Source organism: Ruditapes philippinarum, unplaced genomic scaffold (genome assembly GCF_026571515.1).
Source record: "Ruditapes philippinarum isolate M1 unplaced genomic scaffold, ASM2657151v2 ctg4486_1_1_1_1, whole genome shotgun sequence".
NCBI classification, from domain to species: Eukaryota; Metazoa; Mollusca; class Bivalvia; order Venerida; family Veneridae; genus Ruditapes; species Ruditapes philippinarum.
Window position 1 is genome coordinate 28,127 of NW_026856292.1, and position 22,542 is coordinate 50,668.

Below are 22,542 nucleotides of genomic sequence, written 5' to 3' on the forward strand. Positions count from 1 at the left end.
ATTTCTACAAATTTTGACATGTTATATGTAATTTTGTTATTTTTAATGGACAACGTATTGATCTTACACAAGCTGACGGCACACTTTTAACTGATTTATTAGTTTTATCACTAAAATACTCCTAGTTACCAACAAAATAGATAAACCAATGTGCACATGACAATACATTTACTAATTTAAACATCTTAAGTATCACATAGAAATAAGAATAAATCTTGATGCATTTCATGAAATTAACAAGGGAGAAAAAGCCTGACTGATTCTCCCTCAAATCAATTACTGTAGAAGAACATTGAAGAGTTGCCTCTCTTAGATTGGATTCATCAACTGTTATATACAAGATTGACTCGCAATCCGTTTAAATAAAAGCTTCATATTTTTAGGAAATCATACTTGTACTACTGCAATCTTATGTCAAAAAAGAAAAATAACACAATTTGTATGTAACGTGATTCTCATTATTCCGCTTTTCAATTTGTGTCACACAAAACACGAATACGTTGTGTTGTTTTTAATCTCATAACTGTAAAACGTTAGCAGCTGTTGAGAAATCGTTTTCAAATGCAGACTTTAAAATATTTTAACAAAAGTATTTTTTACGTACGCTTGCATGTAAAGCGAACGTCTGTCCATTTGGTATTTTTGCACCACCTTTCCATTGTTATACCTTCTATCGTGTATCCAAGCTCACAATCATACTCTACATTATCTCCTTCTTTAAACTTTTCTTTATTGGCGTATTCGTCTCTGAGTACTGCATTTTTCACCTGCTTCGGTTTTGCGCATTTTGCTTGTAATTTAAAATCATAAAATTCATTATTTAAATGTCTTCAAAAAGATCAAACAATGGTAAGTAAATGAGAGTGCCTATTATGTAAACCGTGTTTCATAATAGAGATTTTTTTTTTTCAAATGCGGAAATGCAATTGATAAGAAGTTACAAGATCGCCAGGAATCTTTTTGCTATGCAAAAACAGTGGTAAATGACAAATGGGTGAAACATAACCACATTTACCACTAAGTCGAGGAAGCCCCAAATATCTATAAAATTATAACAATGTATTGTTTGTTATGTAGATAAAATAATATGTGTACTATATGTAAACACAATTTTAGACATGACACTGTTGCTTCTATGTCCCGCTCATATTTTTTTCAAACAATTAATTATACGCACATATTTAGTAAACTATACCACCGGGTATATTCCAAAACGCAAGATTTTGAACGTAACACAGAGACGTAAAAATATCCCTGACAGCAATTGTATCGCTACATAAAATCGCTACATAAAGTCAAAGTGTACAAAGTTTCAAAACGAGATGTATATGAAATTGGAGGTGATACGCAAATTTTAACGTTGATAATTTCTTTTACGTAAATTCAAAGTAAAAAAAAGGGCATGCTTCTGCTGAAAAGATTGATACAGTGGCCTCCTTCTGTGGACCTATTAGGGACATTATGGTGAACAATTGTACAATGTTTCAAATCAAGATGTCAATGGACTTTTAAAATATTTGAGGCAATACACAAACTTTAACGTAAATTCTAAATCGAAAAAAGGGGCATAAATCTGTCAAATGATTGATAGAATTACCACCATCCATCTATGCCGAGAGCATTATCCTGAACAATTGTGCACAGTGCCAAAGTCATATGTATATTGACTTAAGAAATGTTTGAGGTGGTAGGCAAACCTTAACATATTTCGTTACGCCGACTCCAACAAAACAATATTAACCCCATGTATTTTACATAACAATCCGTATACAGGTCCTTCTTGACAATTACATGCTATTTCAGTATGTAACATCATATGCTGGATAAATACAATTTATTTTAAAGGTAATCAGCAATACCTTCTAATCTGTGGTTGGAAATTTGTTCATTTATCCATTTAATATACGCCGATACCTTCGTGTAGACACCAGGGGAATCCTTTTGACTACAGCCCTCACCCCAGGAAGTTATGCCAATCACCGTACTAAGACCGTTGATATTACAAATGAGAGGTCCTCCAGAGTCCCCCAGGCATGCATCAGCTGTGGTATCACCGGCACATATCACTTTTTCAAAATCAATGGAATATTTGTTGTAGTTACTTTGACAAACGTGACCTGGAATGATTGGTACCTCCACTGCCTTTAATTTGTCTGATATTTCGCCTGTGACAAAAATGAATTTTAATGTTGAAGTTAATGTCAAATTTTTGTAATCATTGTTATCAAAACAACTGATTCAAATTTCTTATTTTACTAATAATATTCCATTTTTGGTATTTTCACACATTTTGTATTTCATTTAAAAGCCAATATGCTGAACACGAGGCAACAATAATGCTGATATGCCTAACAACATACTTCTTTAAATAACAATAACAAGAAGACAAAATAAATAAATACCAAGGAAATTTTTCTTTCCCCAGCCGGACACTTCGCATTTTGTTTCAGATAGAAGCAGAGTCAAATCGTCTGGCAAACAAGCTGGCTGTATGAAGTCATTGAATACAATGCCACTGGTTGATTTTACTTTAAGCAATGCTATGTCGTTGTTATTGTATTTTCCGTTGAAATCTGCAATGAATTCTCCGAACTTATATAAACAATTTAAGCCCAGATTAAAGTCTTTATAAACATACTGGATATACAGCTGGCGTGAAGATTATCTACGATTAAGAAAATGAATTGCTTCATATTGGCTAAGAGTAACGATATAAACAAATACAGGCCACTGTTATATCAGTGTATGTCAATTGAATTTTCTTAACATGTCTAGACGAAAAACTATTTTCTATATAACAAGCTAAAATAAATATGTTTTTTGATACCATACAAATACATACCTGTGTAATTCCAGTGTCTCACAATATATTCAACTTCAAACATTTTTTCATATTCATCATGTTTCGTTAGATCATGGTCTCCAACAATAACCCGTATGTCCTTTATATTAAATTTACGACTCAAACCATCGTATGTCCGTACATAATCACTAAAATCAAAATAGTAAACATAACTCATTTACTTAAAGCGCTTACTGCTCTTTCTTTTGATATCTAAAGTATAACGTTTTATACATATTAAGTCTTATGTTTATGTCATAATATGACAATGTGAGCATTTGTCTAGATAATCTTTACCAAAATTTAGTCCATATCTCTGTCAAAAGTATGCAGTCAAATGGTTTTTGAAAATAAAGCAAAAATACAAGACTTTTATTTAAAGTGAATAAATTAAGATAACCAATATTGAGTATCATCTGATAGTATTATTCAGGCGAAGATGATCAAGTTCACCAAGATAAAAAGATTAAATGGAATGAATAATCATTATAAATCTTTGCATAAAAAAAATACTCAAAACAGTGTGCAGCACTCAGTATCCACTCTTTATTGATAATTGTACCACCACACCAATGTCGCATCCGTCCTCGTTTCTTTCTTTGAATATTCACTTGCCATGGATGCATACCCTTTTCTGTCTCCACGCCACCAATTACCCTTACATGTCGTTTCTTTCTCTTGGAATGGTGCAATTTAATTTTACCTTAAGATTACAATCACGAAAGAAATAAAATATTTCTCTAACCAGGAAACAAAATTCATTATACGAAGTACGAATAGCAGTTAATCCGATCAAGACCCTTTGTATCAATCGCGTCTAATAACGGATAAAATACCCGGCTGTTAGTCATTGAAATAACAAACTAACAATATTAAAAGAACATTACTATTTGTGTAATAATGTATTCAGATTTTTAAATTTCACGAAACTTTCAGAAACGATACGGAATAATTAACTTTCAGGCCTACACCATATTATATTTTATAACAAGAAACGTGTTAACAGATCAAAAAGCCCATAAAAGTTGTCACAGTAATATATGTACAAGCCTTTGACTTTTAAAAATCAACAAATATTAACATATATTATAATAAAAGTATTAAAGAAAGTTAGTTTTACAAGTTTTACCGTTTTTCTTTGTTTATTGTATTATTACGTAAATAACTGTAATCCAAATGAACCCGAATTCAATAATTTTAATCTTCCACTGATAATAACCTGCGCCCAAAGGACAGGTGTTTCGACTACTCGCAGAGGACGGGAATCGAGCATTTTAACTGCTAAGTTCGACCACTGGACCCAAATTCCAAGTATGCACATGTGGAATAAGCCACAAGTTTGGATATTTGCACACCAGGTACAACCTATTAGCATCCAGGAGCTGTATGCCATGTCAATTCAAGAGTGGACCGTGGTCCAGAAACCTCATAAGGATGATACGAAATCACTGCCAAGCACACGCTAAACATGCATGAGGTTGTGGCATTTTAATCAAATTTATTAAATATTATTGTTTACATTTTAAAAGAACCCGACAGTATTGTAATTATTGTCGAATAAATTCCCGCTTAAACATTTTGTGTGCTTAAGCAAAATTTAGTAGTTTAGTTTATATCTTTTCCTTAAATGACAAACTAAATGTTACACATGTAAGTTAAAACAATCATTCCATAAATGTGCACAATGGATAATTACTTATGGATACTTTTTCTATTCACGAGATTCCTTACCGCAAGTTATGTTCGTCGTTGCATTTATATGGTTGGAATATGAATCGTAGAAACATTTCACTGATACGACTTCTAAATATTCACAGTCATGATTACCCCAACCATTGTGTTTGCAATCAGCAAGAGAAAGTTCTTCGCCACTACATTGCACATTGTCAAGAAGAATAGGTAAAGATTCGTTAACTTCTTTAGCTTTTGGAAAGAAAGCCAAACCTTTCCTGGTAAAAACATATTCAACGGATTTATGTTTTGTTTCAACACTGGTAATTCACACACAATTTTTCTTTCATAATCAGGCGAATTAACTGAAAAGACGATTTCCCATTATTGTATAATAGTTACCAATAATTCATAGGCTTTAAATTTCCCATATATTACTTCATGTTTTATTATGCCCCCGCCATGTAATGGCCGGGGCATATAGTGTTACCCTGTTCAATCATTCCGTCCTTCCATCCTTCCGTCCTTCCGTCATTCTGTCATTCCGTCATCATCAGTTTCCGTTCATTTTCTTAAGAATGTTTGCACACTTTAATAAAAAAAAACAACTCAAATTTGACATATGGATATGTCATGAGAAAATACAGGTCAAGTTCGAATTTGGTCATGGTTCGATGATTTTTTGCAGAGTTATGCCCCTTTTACTTTGAAAATAATGTGAATTTCAGTTTCCGTTCATTATCTCCCCAAAGGTACAACACATTCAACTCAAACTTGACATAAGGATGCGTCAAAGGAATGCGCAGGTCAAGTTCAAATTTGGTCATGGTTCAATGATTTTTGGCAGACTTATGCCCCTTTCACTTTGCAAGTAATATGAAATTTTCAGTTTCCATTTATTATCTCCCCAATGGTACAACACATTCAACTCAAACTTAACATATGGATATTTTTTTGGAATGCCTAGGCCAAATGATTTTTGGCAGAGAAATGCCCCTTTCACTTTGAAAATAATATGAAATTTACAGTTTCTGTTCATTATCTACCCAAAAGTGTTACATATTCAACTTAAATTTGACATATGGATATGTCAAAGGAATGGACAGGTCAAGTTGGAATTTGGTCATGGTTTCATGAATTTTTGGCAGAGTTATGTCCCTTTCACTTTGAAAATAATATATAGAGGATATTTGTTTGTTTGTGTGTAAGATGAAATTTTATTTCATAGAGTGAGCTTTAAAAACAATATTCTCACGAGTGGCGTAGCCACGAGTGAGAATACTGTTTTTAAAGTTCACGAGATGAAATAAAATTACATCTTACACAACAAACAGACAAATTTTCTTTTTATTTTATGCTTAAAAACAAGTTAAAACGAAATTTCCATAATTTTAACGATAATATTAAAATCTGTTTCCCCAATTGAGAACCCCATTTAGACGGAATTTCTCATTTAAAACAAGAAGTCTTGAGCTGAAAAAAAGTCCGCCAATCAAGGTTAAATAACGGTGATATTTATTCATTTTATTAAAAAAATATGAATGATCGCTTGTTTTAATAATAAAAACAAACAATTCTTGCAGGAGAAAATTTCAACCATCCATCCATATTTCTGTTACTTACTGCGAATTTATATTAGACCTGGCTTTTTAAAATGTAAACGGCAGCCATTTTTTAAAGTTGTGTATTTCATTGGAGGAAAATAATTGTGTTATATTCAGAAGGATATAATTTGGATTTGTTAGTCATACACCTTTTTAAAAGAAAGAAAACTTATTTGAGGATTGTAACAGACAAAAAATAAGTGTTGACAGAAGTGAAAACATTCAGAAAAGGAGCTAGGAAAATGGAAAACTTTGAAGCTTGCTGAAGGAACGCTGGGCTGTTTTACTTATTTTACGAGTGATGGCTGACAATGCTTTTCAATTTTTCATAAAGCATACGGCAGTTATTGCTCGTAGGATACATTAATATGCCCAAATGTCATCAAGAGCAGTTTTGCATGGGGAAGGAATGTATTTTTCAGACTGTAAAAACGAAACAAAAAAATATAGAGACGAAATTTGGTGATTGGAATTTGAAGGAATAGAAGTAAGTTTTCTCTCTGTGTTACTTTTGACATTTAAGTTATTTATCTATTTCAGCTTTGCTATTTCTTTTAACAGCCTGACATTGTCAGAATTGTCCGTAAAAATAAAATTGAGGTACCACATGGGGAAAATCTTAAAAAAGTAGTTTCGTCATTGAAAAAAGTGAAATTATATTTTGATAATTTTCACTGTGAAATTATCAAATATAATTTTCACGGATAAATCAGTAATCCACTGAAAAGCATAAAATAAAGATACATCTTAGGAATAAGCAGTTAAAGTTTGAATTTGGTTGTGGTTCAATGATTTTAGACAAACTTATCTTTCCTGAATGTTGGAAAAAATTTGAACTTTCAGTTTCAGCACTCATACTTTTAGCCATTATTTTGGCTACAAATATGCAATATGCTATTTTTTAAAGGTTAAGACTGAATAATTTCAGTGCCTGGAACATTGTCTGAAAATGGTTTGTGTTAACATTGAAAAGTTTTAAGGGCTTTGAACTTAAAATGAAAAAAAAAAAAAAAAATTAATGCACCATCTGAAATTTTTGCTGCATGCGGGGGCATCCGTGGCATGATGACACATTTCTAGTTTTTTTATTGTCCCCCCATAAACAGACGCAATCAAAATGAGCCTGCAATGTGCAATTAATTCATCTTTTTCCAAATGTTATATATGTTATAAACTTTTACATTTATGTACAATAGAGAATCAATTAAATCAGCAAACATGTTAAAACAAACCACTCTCACAGTTATTCTCCAATTGTTCTTCAATTCCATTTCTCATCAGAAATATTATATAAAACTCGCATTTATAATTCATGCATTATTTGAATTTATTCTTTGTTCTTTCTAACCCATTACATTCAGTACACTATCAATTAGGATAAATAACAGTGCCATATGCTCCTTGTCCATATAGGAAAAAACTGATATAATGGCTGAGGGTTTACTATATATCATTTAAGCTGTTTTTTCTTTTTTACAGAGGTAAGAATATATCAATACATTCCCAGGAGAAAAAAATCATAGATTTATAAGAGGAAATTTATTCCAACAATTACGTAAATCTACTGCAAAATTTACAAACTATATCTCGCATTAAGTACCCAATTTCACATGACCTTAATTTGAAGGGTATACCCACAGTAAGAGTTATTACAACTTAAAGAAGAAAAATCATTACGATACCAAAAATTTAAAATGGGATTATATCAATTCAGAAAAAAGGTACCACTGAAAACAGAATACATTACACAGGACCCAATATAGTATAGTACTTAATTCATTTATTTACTTATTTATTTATTTATGAATAAATAAATAAATAAATAAATAAATAAATTAATTAATTAATTAATTTATTTATTTATTTATTTATTTATTTATTTATGAAAGCAAAACCAACTGAACGAGTGAAGTGAATTTCCTCCCTAACTGACTGATATATATAACTGTAAGGTAGCTTACCACAGCATTAGCTGGTTTTACTGTATTGTTTCAGGGGTTTAAATTTGAAACAATGAAGAAAGGCCACACGAGTGAGAAAAGCACAGAAATAGTCGATATTGTTTGTTACTTTCTCTCGCAAAGAAGTAATGAAATTGCGATATAAACAGTTATAATTATATATATACATTGTAATAATCGTTAGTAACGGAGATATAACACTGGCTAGGCGGCTTCTTGGGATGCATCTGAAAAAATATTTTCTTTCAGCAGAAACATCTCTCGATGCTGCTCCATTCAGTGTTATACTTTTGTTACTAACTCGTTTCACATACTATAACTGCTAACTGCTGCTAATTTTTTTATATTTTTAAAACAACCGTGCAGCAAGAAACGTGAACGATAAGCTTATCGTCTAAAACCTATAGATGGTGTTAACTTAAAATATTGCAATTGTTAATATGATTTAAAATGTGTCGTTGTGTATTGGATAATACAAAAATCGTATTAATGAAGAAAGTAAGAACCCAAAATATTGAAATAACTTTTCGGTAGTCACGCACAACTTATTCTAAAGTTATTCTATCAAATAGTTAATACTGACAGGCAAATACTGATGGTAAAATTATATTCTCCGGTATTAATTTGTAAACTTTCAAACGTGTAAACATAAGTATGCACTTGTAAGCAACTAATTAAATATAAACCAAGAGCAATGACAATAAAATCATGTCACTTAGCTTAAAGTAACACTCTATGCCCTTTATGCAAAACCTGTGATTAATTCTCCTGATAATTTTGAATAATCTGCATCATAAAAGGAAGATCAGTTTTCTTGTCTCCAATTCGCTATTATCTTGCAATATGTATTACCCAACCAAAGTTCCGTCATGTTTTAACATTTGACTGTAGAAAATTGTACAGTTGTTTATATTTAGGATTAAAAGGGATATTTTTAAAATTACTCCTGGGAATCCTGAAAATTTCTGCGGGATTATTTTTATCCAGAATATGTCCAAACCCTAGCGGGGACGAACACATACACGGGGATATAGACACTGAAATTTTAAATAAAATCAATATGGACTTTTAACTTTTATCCTCAACATTTTGATGGGATCCGGTTGATATGGAGATCTTAAGCATGCTTTCAGGGTCCAATGTTGTATTTTTAAATCATCACTTTTGAATAGACTTAATAAAACATAGTCTACAGTTTTCATATTATGTTGTTCCATTGTTTCTAAGGGGTCACTCGTTTTCAAGATTTTTATACATTGAATTCAATGTTTCTGATTTCCAAAAAGTAAGACTATTTCATAAAATATGCCCCTTTGTTATCGATTCTATTGTCAGCAGGCCCTTAAAAAGTATTATATCCACAATGAAGTCAGTGGTTTCGAAAAAAGTATGGTAGGCCAAACTGTTTCTGGTAAAAAAGTTTACCAGACAAACGCCTTTTTAAATATTGTTTCAAAAATAGAATTTCACACTATATTTGCCCTCCGTAATAAGGAGAATGAACCTCAATTCCCGTAGTTTTAAGATATTTCTTTTAATTCATTTTACAAACAATTACATTGACATTTTATAAAAATCAAGTTGTTATCCATTATTATTAATTACTATTCTATAGTCACAACCAATCGCATATTAACTAACTTTATAATTCAAAAAGAAACAAAATATGTCCAGAATCATCTAAGTGAACATCTCTATTGTATATTTATGGGGTGTAATTATATACTAATTTTCAAAATCGAAAACAAAACTTCTTCATTTTTTATATACTAAAATCTATGTTTCCATAATTATTATCTGAACATTGATATTATTTGATGACACACGAACAAACTGAGCATCTTCACACAAAGCTTTGGTAGAAATAAAGCGTGATTTTTAGATATCTAAGAAAATAAAATGTGCTTCTTTGAACATAATATGTGTTAACTTACGTATATCCGAGCATTTTACAAGCAACAGTTGCATCATTATCATCCCAGTCGTCATCACAGATATATCCATCATTTTCGCCATTTAATGTAACTTTAACAACACCTTCTGTTTCATCAGTCAACGAAATGTCTTAAATTCAAATATAGTTTTCATTATTGTGCCAATTTATATGAGACCTTCTGTTCCACCAGTCATATCAATATCTTTAAGTACTCATTTTGGTTTTATTTTTAATATTTTGCTTATGCATGTTTAATCTTACATGTATCATCAAACAATATAGGCTTTTTAGTACTAACGTCATGTTTATTTATAATAACAAATTGTGCATAAATTATTGCAAACAAGGACATGCTTTTCAAGCATAATTGTTATATGTAGTATAACGTATTGATGATTCTAACCGTCACGCCATTTTAGGAATCATTCCGAATATACTATATGCCTTATATAAAAATATCTCAGACCTCAAACATCATCATTAAAACTATAAAAAAACGTCCTTCGTCATAGTGAAATTGCTTATAAAAAAGCAAAAGAGAGACTTGGAAGAAAATTCGGAGGAAACCCAAGAATTGTGAATTACTTTTTAGACGAACAATATAAATACAAACGTATTATTCGAAATGCATTATCTGAATACCTTCTATTTTACGGAGAAATTATTCAGCATTGATTATACAATATGAAATAATTTCACACCTATTTATCAACACCAGGCTATTTGGCGCAGATCGATACGCTAACCGTTCGACTTGTGAACATTTTTCAACCGTCATGCGTGAAATTAGACAATCGTTGTAACTTTTATTAACCAAAATTAAAAAAAAATGCACCTTGTCCGTTTTTACGATTATTGCTTGAAGATGACAGCGGTAATTTTCATGAATTGTCTATATATGCATTTATCAAAACATCCAAAAATATTTGCTTCTTCTTCATTCATTGTAACGCTAAATAAGAGTCTTTACTCTAACCGAAATTACGAGAATTTAGCTGTAAATACCGCAGTGACAACACGGCCATTATAAAATGCAAGTATTTATGCCCCTTCAATAATAATAAAAAACATTTTTACGCATGCTTCATGAATATCTATTTTTCTCGATTAATTACTTGAAAAGAGTGTATAGTAAGCCGCAGTTTTGCTTTAATTTACCAAAGTGGAGTAGTTTTTGTCTATCACAATATTCGGATTTCGATCATTCGAGCCCATTGATTATTAAATATATTTTCAGTCCCCAGCAATTTGACTAATCGGGATTGGACTGTATTTAAAAAAAAACAGAATCGATAGAGAAATTAAATGAACGAATACTGAAGGAGGCATAATTCTGAACAATACTGATGGAAAGTTGGAAAAAAACCTAAGGATCAACAATCGTTCTTCTGTAACAGTAGCAAGAGAGAGTGTTATCAACATTAAACATGGGATTGTAAAGCAAAGCAATTTTCAGTAAAAGATAGATGGGCGGAAGCAAAATCTTTAAACTTGTGTTTTTCCTGTCTCGAGGACAATTATTCTGGAAGAACATGTTAAGAGCAAGAAAGTGCGAAACAAATGGTTGCTTGAAAATTTTCACAGACTGTAGCACTAGCCACATTTGTATCCTGAAGCGTATTGTTATGGCCTCACGAACATTAAAATTACACCCCCCAAAAGTAAAAAAAAATTTACTATGGGGCTAGACATTTTAAACCAAAATTTTTTACAAATTTTCATTTTTACACACAATTTTTTAAATGAAACACTTCTTTCCCTATCCATTTTCATAGTGTAATAAATTTGGCCCGAGATAATTAAATTTGCGCATTTTTTTTGGAGAGGGTTTAGAATTTAAAATAGAGGAAAACATAATCCCTAAAGAAAGTCCAACAAGACAAAATTGAAAATGTTGCAGGCTCGGTTTGCTTGAGCCTGTTCATGGACGGTAATGGAAAGTGCAAGTTACCGCCAACGCCCCCTAGCACCGGCTTAATCAGAATTCAACATTTAACACAAAAATTGTGAAATTTTGAATTTAGAAACATCCGCAGATGTGTTCATAAGTCATATTTAAATGAAGATGTTGCGAGCGTATGTGGAATTAGTTCAAAGTATGAGACTGTAGAAGAGAACACTTTGAATGGACAATATGCAAATCTTGACACATTGTGTGTGAATTTTAGGCTAGGCAGATAGAAACACTGAAATTAACATGGAAGCCCATACAACACAAAAAGTAACATGGAATTTAAGAACAGTAGACTGAGCATAGTATGTGATTAGTGGTAGCACTTCAAGCAAATCCATCAAAAGGACACAGCCAAAAAGTTGATAATTAAATCGGAAAAGATTATTTCGAATTAAACAGATCATTGAATGAAGTTAGTGGACAGAATGGGTCACCCTCAGCCAGAGTGACTTCTTTAGGTTGGACATGTGTCGGGCACGGTTGATAAATTAAAAAAAAAACAGATGGAAAACTAAATGCAAATAGTGATCTAAAAGCATGCTGTGGTGACATCATTAATAGTTTCGAAAAAAAGAAAAAATAAGAAAAAAGTTTAGAAAGGTTATATTTCTTAACTTTCGGAAAGAGAAATGAAAAAAATACTCAATGAACGTTTAAACATTTTAGGGTTATACGTCGTGATAAGTCAGATTTTAATGCCTCAGCAAAGCATAATTCGCTTTATATGAACGACGTGATTCATCAACTACTGAAATTGAATAGTATTGATCAGGTAGGAATGTCACCTGAAGATAAGTCTGTGAGATAGACCCTCTTAATATACTTCTTTTAGTTATTTTCTACTCTGATCTGGAGTCTGTAGAGATGTAGGTGTATTCATCTGGATTTGACTTCCAACTTAAGCCTAACGTTTAAACTGTTGGCAACTTACTATCTGACATGTTTACCTAGCAAGCTCTCATTTCTACAGATATTCAATTGAATACTTCTGTGGAATTAGATAGCCATTCCCAAAATTCACCTGCCTTTCCCCAACATCCACTCAATTTATAGTATAATGTAAATTTTTAGTACGAATATGGCATTGGGATGACAAAGTTTATAGTTTATAATTGCCATGAAAATACGAGTACATGTCGTACATGTCACGGTTGGACGAATTTGACATTGGCCAACTTATCGGGTAATATATTGGGTTACATATGAGTCCGTAAAGCAATAAGAAATTGTGAAAATTAGTGTGCTAAATGCAAACATAGCAAGGCACAAAGTTAAAAAACAGATTATCGGCGCATTGTCAGTTGAACGTTTTGGACAATCGATTCGAGCATTAACAAAATGCTGGGGACTACGCCGGCCCATTAATTACAAAACATGTCCATGGCAAACGAGACTTAAGCTTTATATTTGTGTTTTACATGTTTAACTGAGTTGTGCATCTTAAATTAGAATATAGCTTGGACTCTTTTCTTTCCTAAACCCCTTAAACATATTTATTAGCCGCAGAGGTGTACAAAGTGTTATTTTATTCGATAATGGGACAAAATGTGTCCGTTGTGTTAACAAATTCAAAGATCTGTACAAGAACCTTGATAAACATGCAATCGTGAAAAGTGCTGTTAATAGAAAAACATGAGGGAAATTTAATTCCACTAATTGCACCATATTTTGGCTATGATGAACTAAGAAAGTAATATATGTTTTTTCCGGAACGTGGACATCACAGATGTAGAATAAGTAACTTCAGTCGTTGAAACTGAGAAATTAATTGAGAGCAGACCTTACACGTATCAGACGTCAAGCCAAAAGGATAACACTGTGTTTACACCCAATCACTTCTTGACTGGCCGACATGCCGATATTATAGACAACGATCATTATGATGTAAAAGAAGCGTTGGCAGTATGTCCAGGAACACCTACGTTTTTACTGGAAGCGTTGGCTAAGAGAATATTTGCCATCTCTTGGATCTCGAGCTAAGTGGTTTCAAACTTCATGCGACTTTAAAGCCAAATTATATTGTTTTAATATTTGACAAAGATACAACGTTTAAGAGGCAAAGTGTTAACTCTAGAGCCCTCTCATGAAAATATCTGTGTTTCAAAATAAAACCTATATACAAATTTCAAAAGAAATACTCAAAAAAATGGTGCTGACTTGCTCAAATTTTAAAAACCAGGGAATGATAATAAAAAAAGAAATTTTTTAAGTTTTAAGATGCTGATTTAGTTGACAATGTATCTATTGCATATTTCAAAGCTATAGCAAAGTTAAATGGAACTGGTGGAAACTGATGCTTATAAAAATGTTGTTGCTCGAATCTTATAATGTATAAAAACAGTTTTACATTTCTGTTGTTTTAGAACGGTTTTTTACTGCTTGCATAATCAGTAGCCTGTTACAGTCAGAGAATGTAATGTTTTAATAACCATGATTTCATGTCATTTGCGTTTGTGTTTAAGAATGCAATCAAGTGAATCATGTGTTGAATAAAAAGATAGATTCCGCTTGATCTTTCCTTCTGAGAAAGGCGTGTCCATACAAATACATATGCATCCCAATTTTTGTACTTTTGACAAACATGTAATTTATACTTAGAATTAGTGCATAACTATACAATTCATTTACAATTGTTTTGACTCAGTTATGTCGTCCGTAGCTGGGTGGTTAAGATCGCTGACCTCAAATCACTAGCCCGTTAAAAACAATTTATGGAAGTTCACCTAAGTGAAGCCGGAAAGTCGCCATATAACATACTGGATATAATGTATTGGCGCGACGTAAAAAAAACACGAAAAAAAAACAAAAAAAAAAACAAGAAAAAATAATAATTATGAAATTGTTATTACACGTTATTCATTGCTCCTATTGGACTTTTAACGAGCTGTTTGCAAATTACTTTCTTTATATCAGAGTGATTAAATTTGTCAACTAGTTTAAAATCATTGATTTAAATAGGGTAATGTTTATATTGCTGGAATTTACCACTGAACAAACATATTTCATCAAATTTTGAGTTTATTTAAAATCACACTGCATTTATTGTGGTTTCGAACAAGATTTGGCTTGATTTATGGCAATATGTATTATAAAGGAATAATTTTAGACTGTTGGCATTTCAGAAGGCAACGATTTACAAATGTATTAAAGAAATCTTACTGAGTGTAACTGGACATTCTGCGATAGATATTTCTTTCCAGTCACCATCTTCACATCTTAACTGAAAATGTGATGTACACTCCCAGTTGGTTGAAACAAGATTTAAAACTGTCTTGTCAGGAAACGATGTACGGTTTATACTGACTGTGGAGTTTTTATCTTTTCCCATAACATCAATCAAGTATGTATTAACAGTTGGTCTGCGACACTCCCCTGAAATTTATGTACATTTATGTAGTTAATTGTTGTGATGAAACAATCATAACGTTTACTTTCGTATTAAACGGTAAAAGTGAAGTTTGTGTTTATTAATTTATGAAGAAGTGGTGAGAATTGATCACTCTTTTTTACATTTATTTGTTGCCTTATCTCCTCCCTCGGTAACGTTTTAATAAAAACAGATATTCGACCAAAGCGTGTAAAGGTTTGCACTACAAATATATACCATAACGGGGCTAGCAATAATTCTGAATCATTGTTGGTCTCTTTCTCAAATAAGTAATGATTTATACATGCGGAAAACCTGTTTTATTGCAAAGTTTAACTGGTGTGTCATCGGAATTTCCTTTACAGTAACATTTGCAATTTTTTCCAACAAATCCAGCTTCAGGACATTCAATTGTAGGGCACAAATCTATAAATATAATATACTTCACGTTTTATAACATCTAATAGTTAGTCAATTTTATACAAATATAACAAACTTTCTTGTACCGTCTCAATCTCAAAATGGACATCTTTTTTATGGACATCATTCAGCAGTGTTTGAAGTAATAAAAAATATGAATCACATATGATTTTAGATTTACGAATAGACATCCGTGTTTAAATTTGTAAGAATGTATAGTCCTAAGCTGTGTTTAAGGTTTAACGGAAAAGTCAGCCAAAACCTTTCTCACTTCATGTACAAACATGATACAATTCAATAAAGAATGCATTTACAATTTTGAAATAAATGTTCGTCACTGGAAGAAAGTGCATAAATGTACATTTTTATATGTGTACAACGTTTAATTAGTAAATGCAAACATTTTTCTCTCCTTTGTTTGTAGAAAGCCAGATTGATTTATATTCCAGAAAAGCCAATGTAGATGACTTCATATTCAGTCAAAACTGCACGTACTTACCTGCACATTTAAACATAACATTCAAAGTTTTATAATCGTGAAAACTCGGTTGTTTGGCCATTCCTATTTTAGATTGAAACGTATCATTCTTTGTTTCTATTGTGATAAGGTTTGCTGATTCATTCCTCGAGAAAAACTGAAAACAGATAATTGATAATTAAATACAAACATCTTAATCAAAAAAGCAATAACATTTTATATTACCTATACATATACATTATCATACTTCGTGTAAAACATTTTATAACGAACAAAGATCATTATTTATAATCACATTAAGAACGTCATTGTGCATTCAAAATTTGATTATAAATGAATATTGTATTATGCTGATAAGTAATGCGTTCCTGACAGTATATAACTATCCTTTAAGCCATGTATTTACTTAAACATATAAACATTTCACACTTTTAGAAAGCAATTTTCTTATCATAAAACATGCTTCTGACTTTATTTTTGTTTGGTGTTACAAAAGGGGTGTTAACATGATTTTCTTGGACCCGAGTTAACTGTAGAAAACCTGTCAGATACGCAAAAATGTTTTAAGCGACAGTATTATAAATACATGTTATACAAACGGACAAACAATATAACGCTACAATAAAAAAAATTTATATAACGAACAAAATACAATTGATTATTTTTAAAGGATAATTCCAAAAACAAACTAAATTATTTTTATCATGAAGAACAAATCAAAAAGTGTTTTCACTGCAAAACAACAACAACAAAAGGCAGTATTTAAATATTACGAGTCACACGTAGCATGAACATTTTATTCATGTATTTTATATGTTTGTTTTGCAATGAAACGTTAATACTAACATATTGTCCGTAGTGCATAATACTCAAATAATCATAATTAGTGTCGACAACTGCATTTTCTTGTTTCTGAAAACTTTGATTTTTTCCGGGTTCAATATTTTCATAGTGTATTTTAATGTAGTCATCCCTATCCCAACGGTTATGTTCATGGTAAAATCCCAAGGCATGTCCTATTTCATGAAGAATTATCTCTGTCTGAAATGAATATTTTAATATCATAGAAATGTATCTTATAAGCACATATGATACATTTGTATTACTGAACATTAAACAATGTTCACTTCAAAAATTGAGATGCATTTACAATAATATTTCACTAATTAAAATTAAGTAACATTTGATGCCAGTGTTTACTTGTCACTCCCACAATATAAATACATTTGTGACAGTGCTAACTATTCATTCCAACAATTATGTATGAAAATCAACATTTAATTAAAATCGAAAGTAAATTTTGCGTTCCGACCAAGTAATACGAGAAGAGTTCCTGGCTCTGCTTCGAACGCTTGTCAAGCTGGTACACAAACGGTGTGCATGCTTTCGACAACTCGAGCTTACTATCGTCAGCTATCTGCAAGCGCTCGTTTAAAAGACATTTAATTTGTAATAAAACTATAACCAAGATGACCAGTGTGTTGTTTCCCTCACTACCTATTCTATATAATGTACAATATAAATATTTTAATTTGGCGGTTATATTGGGTCCCCAGAAAGTAGCGATTTGGATACAAGTTTAGTCGTGAGAGAATTATAGTGTTGGGTCCCGGACCAAAAAGCGAAACAAGAGGGCAAACATATGCCAGGCTCAAGTCGCGTATTAGTTGGGCTGTTTACATTTTGGAGTCTGCAATCTTTACTTTATTGACTTGGTATACGATATTTTGTATATATACAAAAATTGTTTGAAGAGGTAAATTTAATCGGCAAGCATATCATTTACTTTCACATATCAGTAATATTTCATAAACGAAATCATGGCACAATGCATAAATAGGCTTAAAAATCATGACTATATGCAAACAATTTTATAAATGTTAACTTAAATTTCCCAATTGGTTTTGGAGATGGAGGGTGGACAAAGTTAATAGATTAAAAAATAAGAATACTTTTCACAACTAGACTTAGTGACAAAAATTGCACTGAACTCTCCACCCCCTCCCCTAGTGGCCTAAGAGATAAAGCGCTTACAATCTTACTAAACCCGTAAATTGATCAGATGGTTTATAACTATGCCCAAAAGATTCAAGTAGAAAATAAAGATACTATGCACACATAGGCGGGAAATACTTTGAACATTCACTTAAATTTCCCCATTCCCCAGCTATAGGAAATAAAGCGTGGACAAGCTTGTAAACGGACCATTAAGGTGGAAAAGCTTATAACTCACTCATAAATGACCATTAATTTTCCATAACTGTACCAAAAATAATTAAGGAAACTATGTGCAACTAGGTATGGTGACAATCTTGTGAAGTTTATTTGAAATCCACCTAGTGGGTATGGAGATGTACCGTGGACAAGGTTATTTTACACGAAAGTAGACAATCAAGGGGTCATAACCATGGAAAAAATATTCAAGAAGAAAATCAAAAAACTATGCACAAGTAGCTTGGTGACAAACAATCCTGTGAAATTCAATGAAATGCTCCCAAAGATTTGGTGATGAAGCGCGGACAAGCTTACTTTATTCGAAAATTAACCATAAATGGACCATAACAGTGCGCAAAAAATCAAGCGGTAAATCAAGTTACCATGTACAACTAGGTATGGTGGACAAACAATCCTGTGAGTTTCACTGAATCCCTTCAACCGTTTCGGAGATGTAGCGTGGACAAGCTTATTGTATTCAAAAATTGAACACTTAGGGGCCATAACTGTGCCATAAAAGTCAAGCAGAATATCAAGAGAGTATGCACAAATTGGCTTGGTGACAAACAATACTATTAAATTTCACTGAAATCCCCCTATCGGTTATGGTTATAAAGCGCGGACAAAGCACAAGCTTATTTTACTCAAAAATTTACAATTAAGGGACCAGAACCAAAATAAATCAAGCGGAAAAATCAAAATGCACAACTAGGCATAATGACGAACAATATTATAAAGTTTTACTGAAACACCCAATCCCTCTTGAAGATGAATTTCGGTCAAGATAACCGGATAAACGGACAGTGCGATAACTGGATAAATACAGAAAATAAGAATCCCTGAAGAAAAGCTACACAACACAATTCTAAATGTTGCAGGCTCGGTTTGATTGAGCATATTCATGGACGGTTTTAACATGAATAGGTACAATTTTGAATTTTGAAACATCCGCATATGTGTTAATATTGCGGTTATCATTGGACCTTTAATGTGACACGCAAATGCCATTCCATGAAAAGCGGCATATGGCCCCTAAGTAACAAAATGCGTGTGCCCTGAACGAGAAAACAATGGACGAAACTAAATAAAATGTTTAAATGAAATAAAATGTATGCCGCCTTTTGAGGGGCATAATAAAGCTAGTCATACCAAAAGATACGTTCATATTTTGTTTGGTGATAATTGGTTACAACATTATAAAGCAATTTAGAATTTAACAAGGGCAACATTGTCGCAAAATGACCGGGGACAAAAGCGATTGACGTGGGCATAAAATATATGATAAAAGAAATATGCTCTTGGCAATATCAGGAAAAAATCTTGGAATTTTATCATCTCTAGTGACCTTGATCTTGGAAATGTTATCCTACCCTTAATAAATCATGACGAAATCGTCCGAATTCACATTTTTAATATTCTATCTGAACTTTGACCCTTACGTGATACATTGACCTTGGCCGCAAGGACCTTAATTTTGCAGTCTCACAATAATTTATTTGTGACAAGTTATATCACTAGCACCTTAACTTGAGTACGGCGATTACGCAAAATGTTTCAAAACGCTTGATATAAGACCAGCAGTTTTTTTGTTTTAAAATAGCATTGCGTAGTGTTAGGAGCTAAACGCAACAGAGAAGATAACGCAGCAACAAATTTCAATTTTTATTAAAGAAAAAACAGTTTTGTACAATAATATAAAAAATATGAAAATAAAAAGTAGCTAATTATTATCTAAGACCTCGAATTCAACAAATGTCCTTAAGTTTAACTCACACTTCGCAATTCAATTGTTACAGAACTCAGATTTAATCAATTTCCAATGTCCACAGCAAAAGCAAAATAAATACAATATGTCCAAAATACTTCCCACAAGGAATAACAGAACCCAAACTTATATATGACTATGTTAGCATTACAAAAGCACACAATCAGTATATCAACACCATACAATATCACAAATAAGCACACACCTCGATGTGCAAACATTCATCATATATATACTATCAACGAACAATCTAGAATACTAAACTACTTAGAGAAAGAATATTCCAGAATGAACATGAAAAGAACTTTCTTGAAAGAAGATGAATGAACATGAAAAATACATTCTTGAAAGAATATGAATGAACATGAAAAATTATATTAACATCAAATAAACAAAATTATTAAAAATGATAGTGGCATGAGTAGGTATCGAACCCTCGACATAGAGATTATCAGTCCTGCGCTCTACCTACTGAGCTATTCAGGAAACATATACTATATTTAAAATAAAGCTTATATACATAACAGTTGTTGTAACATGAATCAGTTCCTTAAGTTTGAAGCGTGTCTTTTGACAAAGTATTCTCTTCACTTACATTCTATAAACATTTGTTTATTCGTTAAATGTCATGCATAAATTTCAAAAATGCTATCTGTGATAAATACACCTCTATAACATTATACATGAATAATTCCACATTGAGGAGTGTTGATATTACGGCTTTACAGGCCAATAAAATACAACGCGGCAATTTTTTGTTATTTGCTGTAGAAAATGCGACAAACACTGCGCGGTTATCGTTTTGAGTTTACAAGACGAAATGCGGCAGTAACTGCACATGCATCTATCTTTTGCTGTTTCCGATAGAAAAGTCCACTTGGCGGCTGTCTTTCTTAGTTTGCATGTGAATATATAGCACCCATCATCGGGCTATCTTTCTCAGTTTGCATGAGAAATGCGGCACTTCCGCGCAGCATTTAATCAGAGCACGAAAAAATATCGCACTCAATGCACGGCTATCTTTCTCCGGTTGCAAGAAAAATGTGCACTTCTATGCGTGGTTATTTATTTCAGTTTGCTAGAGAAATGACGGTTTTTACTGCGCGGTATTCTTAATTAAGGAATCAAACGCACTTGTTGTCCTGCTATCTATCTCTGTTTGCAAGAGACAATTGAAACTCTCACTGCATGGCTATCTTTCTCACTTAAGAATTGATTATGCAGTTCTCTCTGTTCAGATATCATTCTTAGTTTTGCAAAAAAAATGAGGTACTCACTGCACGGGTAACTATCTCACTTTGTAAGGGAAATATGGCACTCATTGCGCGGCTGTCTTTGTAAATTGTGACACCTTACGTGCGTTTATCTCTTGCTGTTTTTCAAAAGAAAATGCAGCACCAACTACGGGGCTGTTCCAAAAGTTTGTGAGAGTAAAGCTGACACTACGCGGCAATCTTAAGCAGATATTCTTTAATTACATAGAATTAATCAACAAATGTCATAATTTCTTTTTAAGACGCATTTATGTTCATCTTTGATCTCAAAACAATTTTTGAATGTTGCAGTTGATACAACGGCTTTGTCTTCCAACATTATCCGAATCGTTGAACATTTTGTTTTCGTAAATGGTATGGTTTTATCTGTCCGTGCAATCATATATACATGTATAAGTAATCTTATATGATTAAACATGAATACTAATTTAACTGAATGATCCATGAACCTTTGTTATTTGAACATCTTAAAATTCATTAAAAACAATATTTATTTTTATAACATTTTTATGTTATAGTAAGAAACAGAATACCTTAAAGCAGGTTTCTCCAAGCTTAATAGTTTGCGGTCCTTGATTCATTCCAACGTTCAGCGACGCGCACCTATTTGAAAAATGTAGATTCAACACATTTAATCAGAATTCAAATAAATATCAATTTGTGATTGATTTACATACAGTGAGCAGCCATAATAAATATATTTAAATGACTTTGAAATTTTGAAATTTGAAGATAATTGTGACTAGTGACGCACACATATTTCTTAGTTGGCGTTTATTAGGGTTGCATTACAACATAAAACTGGTGAAATGAGGGCAAAAAACCATGCAATGTTGAAAATGAAATGTCGGTTTATTGGATCAATTGATTCATAAATAACAAGAAATGACAAGTACTGCCTGCGAGAGAGCAAACAATTGTGTATTTGTATCTAAAAAATTCAATTAATTAATGTAAGCAATGTCTTAGAAAGTATTCAACCAAAATTAATAGTAGTTATTAATAAAAAAAAACCCGTAAAACTAGGCCAGAAATACTAAATGCATATTAAACTTT

General features: G+C 32.0%; 2 protein-coding genes across 2 annotated transcripts in view; both read right to left on the minus strand.

Annotated features, from left to right (window-relative positions):
• LOC132746108 (sushi, von Willebrand factor type A, EGF and pentraxin domain-containing protein 1-like) overlaps positions 1-4,115 on the minus strand; it is a 25,696-nt gene extending 21,581 nt beyond the window's left edge. The window contains exons 1-6 of the mRNA XM_060735177.1: positions 4,062-4,115; positions 3,356-3,519; positions 2,843-2,991; positions 2,403-2,573; positions 1,860-2,165; positions 605-790 (exon numbers count right to left, since the gene is read on the minus strand). Of these exons, the coding sequence (XP_060591160.1) occupies positions 605-790; positions 1,860-2,165; positions 2,403-2,573; positions 2,843-2,991; positions 3,356-3,519; positions 4,062-4,115 (1,030 nt within the window). The remainder of the gene's footprint in view (positions 1-604; positions 791-1,859; positions 2,166-2,402; positions 2,574-2,842; positions 2,992-3,355; positions 3,520-4,061) is intronic.
• Positions 3,537-22,088, minus strand: LOC132746104 (zinc metalloproteinase nas-14-like). Its single transcript, XM_060735175.1, has 7 exons — positions 22,020-22,088; positions 17,080-17,274; positions 16,255-16,390; positions 15,651-15,761; positions 15,128-15,340; positions 10,013-10,142; positions 3,537-4,791 (listed from the first exon to the last, which is right to left on the minus strand). Exons 1-7 carry the CDS (start codon positions 22,065-22,067, stop codon positions 4,554-4,556), a joined length of 1,071 nt encoding a protein of 356 aa, XP_060591158.1. The 5' UTR covers positions 22,068-22,088; the 3' UTR covers positions 3,537-4,553.
• Between the last annotated feature and the right edge of the window lie 454 nt (positions 22,089-22,542).

Excerpts from the sequence above, each read along its gene's own strand:
- LOC132746104 (XM_060735175.1), bottom strand. The coding sequence starts at position 22,067 with ATGAATCAAGGACCGCAAACTATTAAGCTTGGAGAAACCTGCTTTAAG. Across the intron at positions 17,275-22,019 it reads TTGGAGAAACCTGCTTTAAG|ACAGAGATAATTCTTCATGA; the intron begins GTATTCTGTTTC and ends TATTCATTTCAG. Across the intron at positions 10,143-15,127 it reads AGAATGTCCAGTTACACTCA|ACATTTCGTTGACTGATGAA; the intron begins GTAAGATTTCTT and ends TTTGAATTTAAG.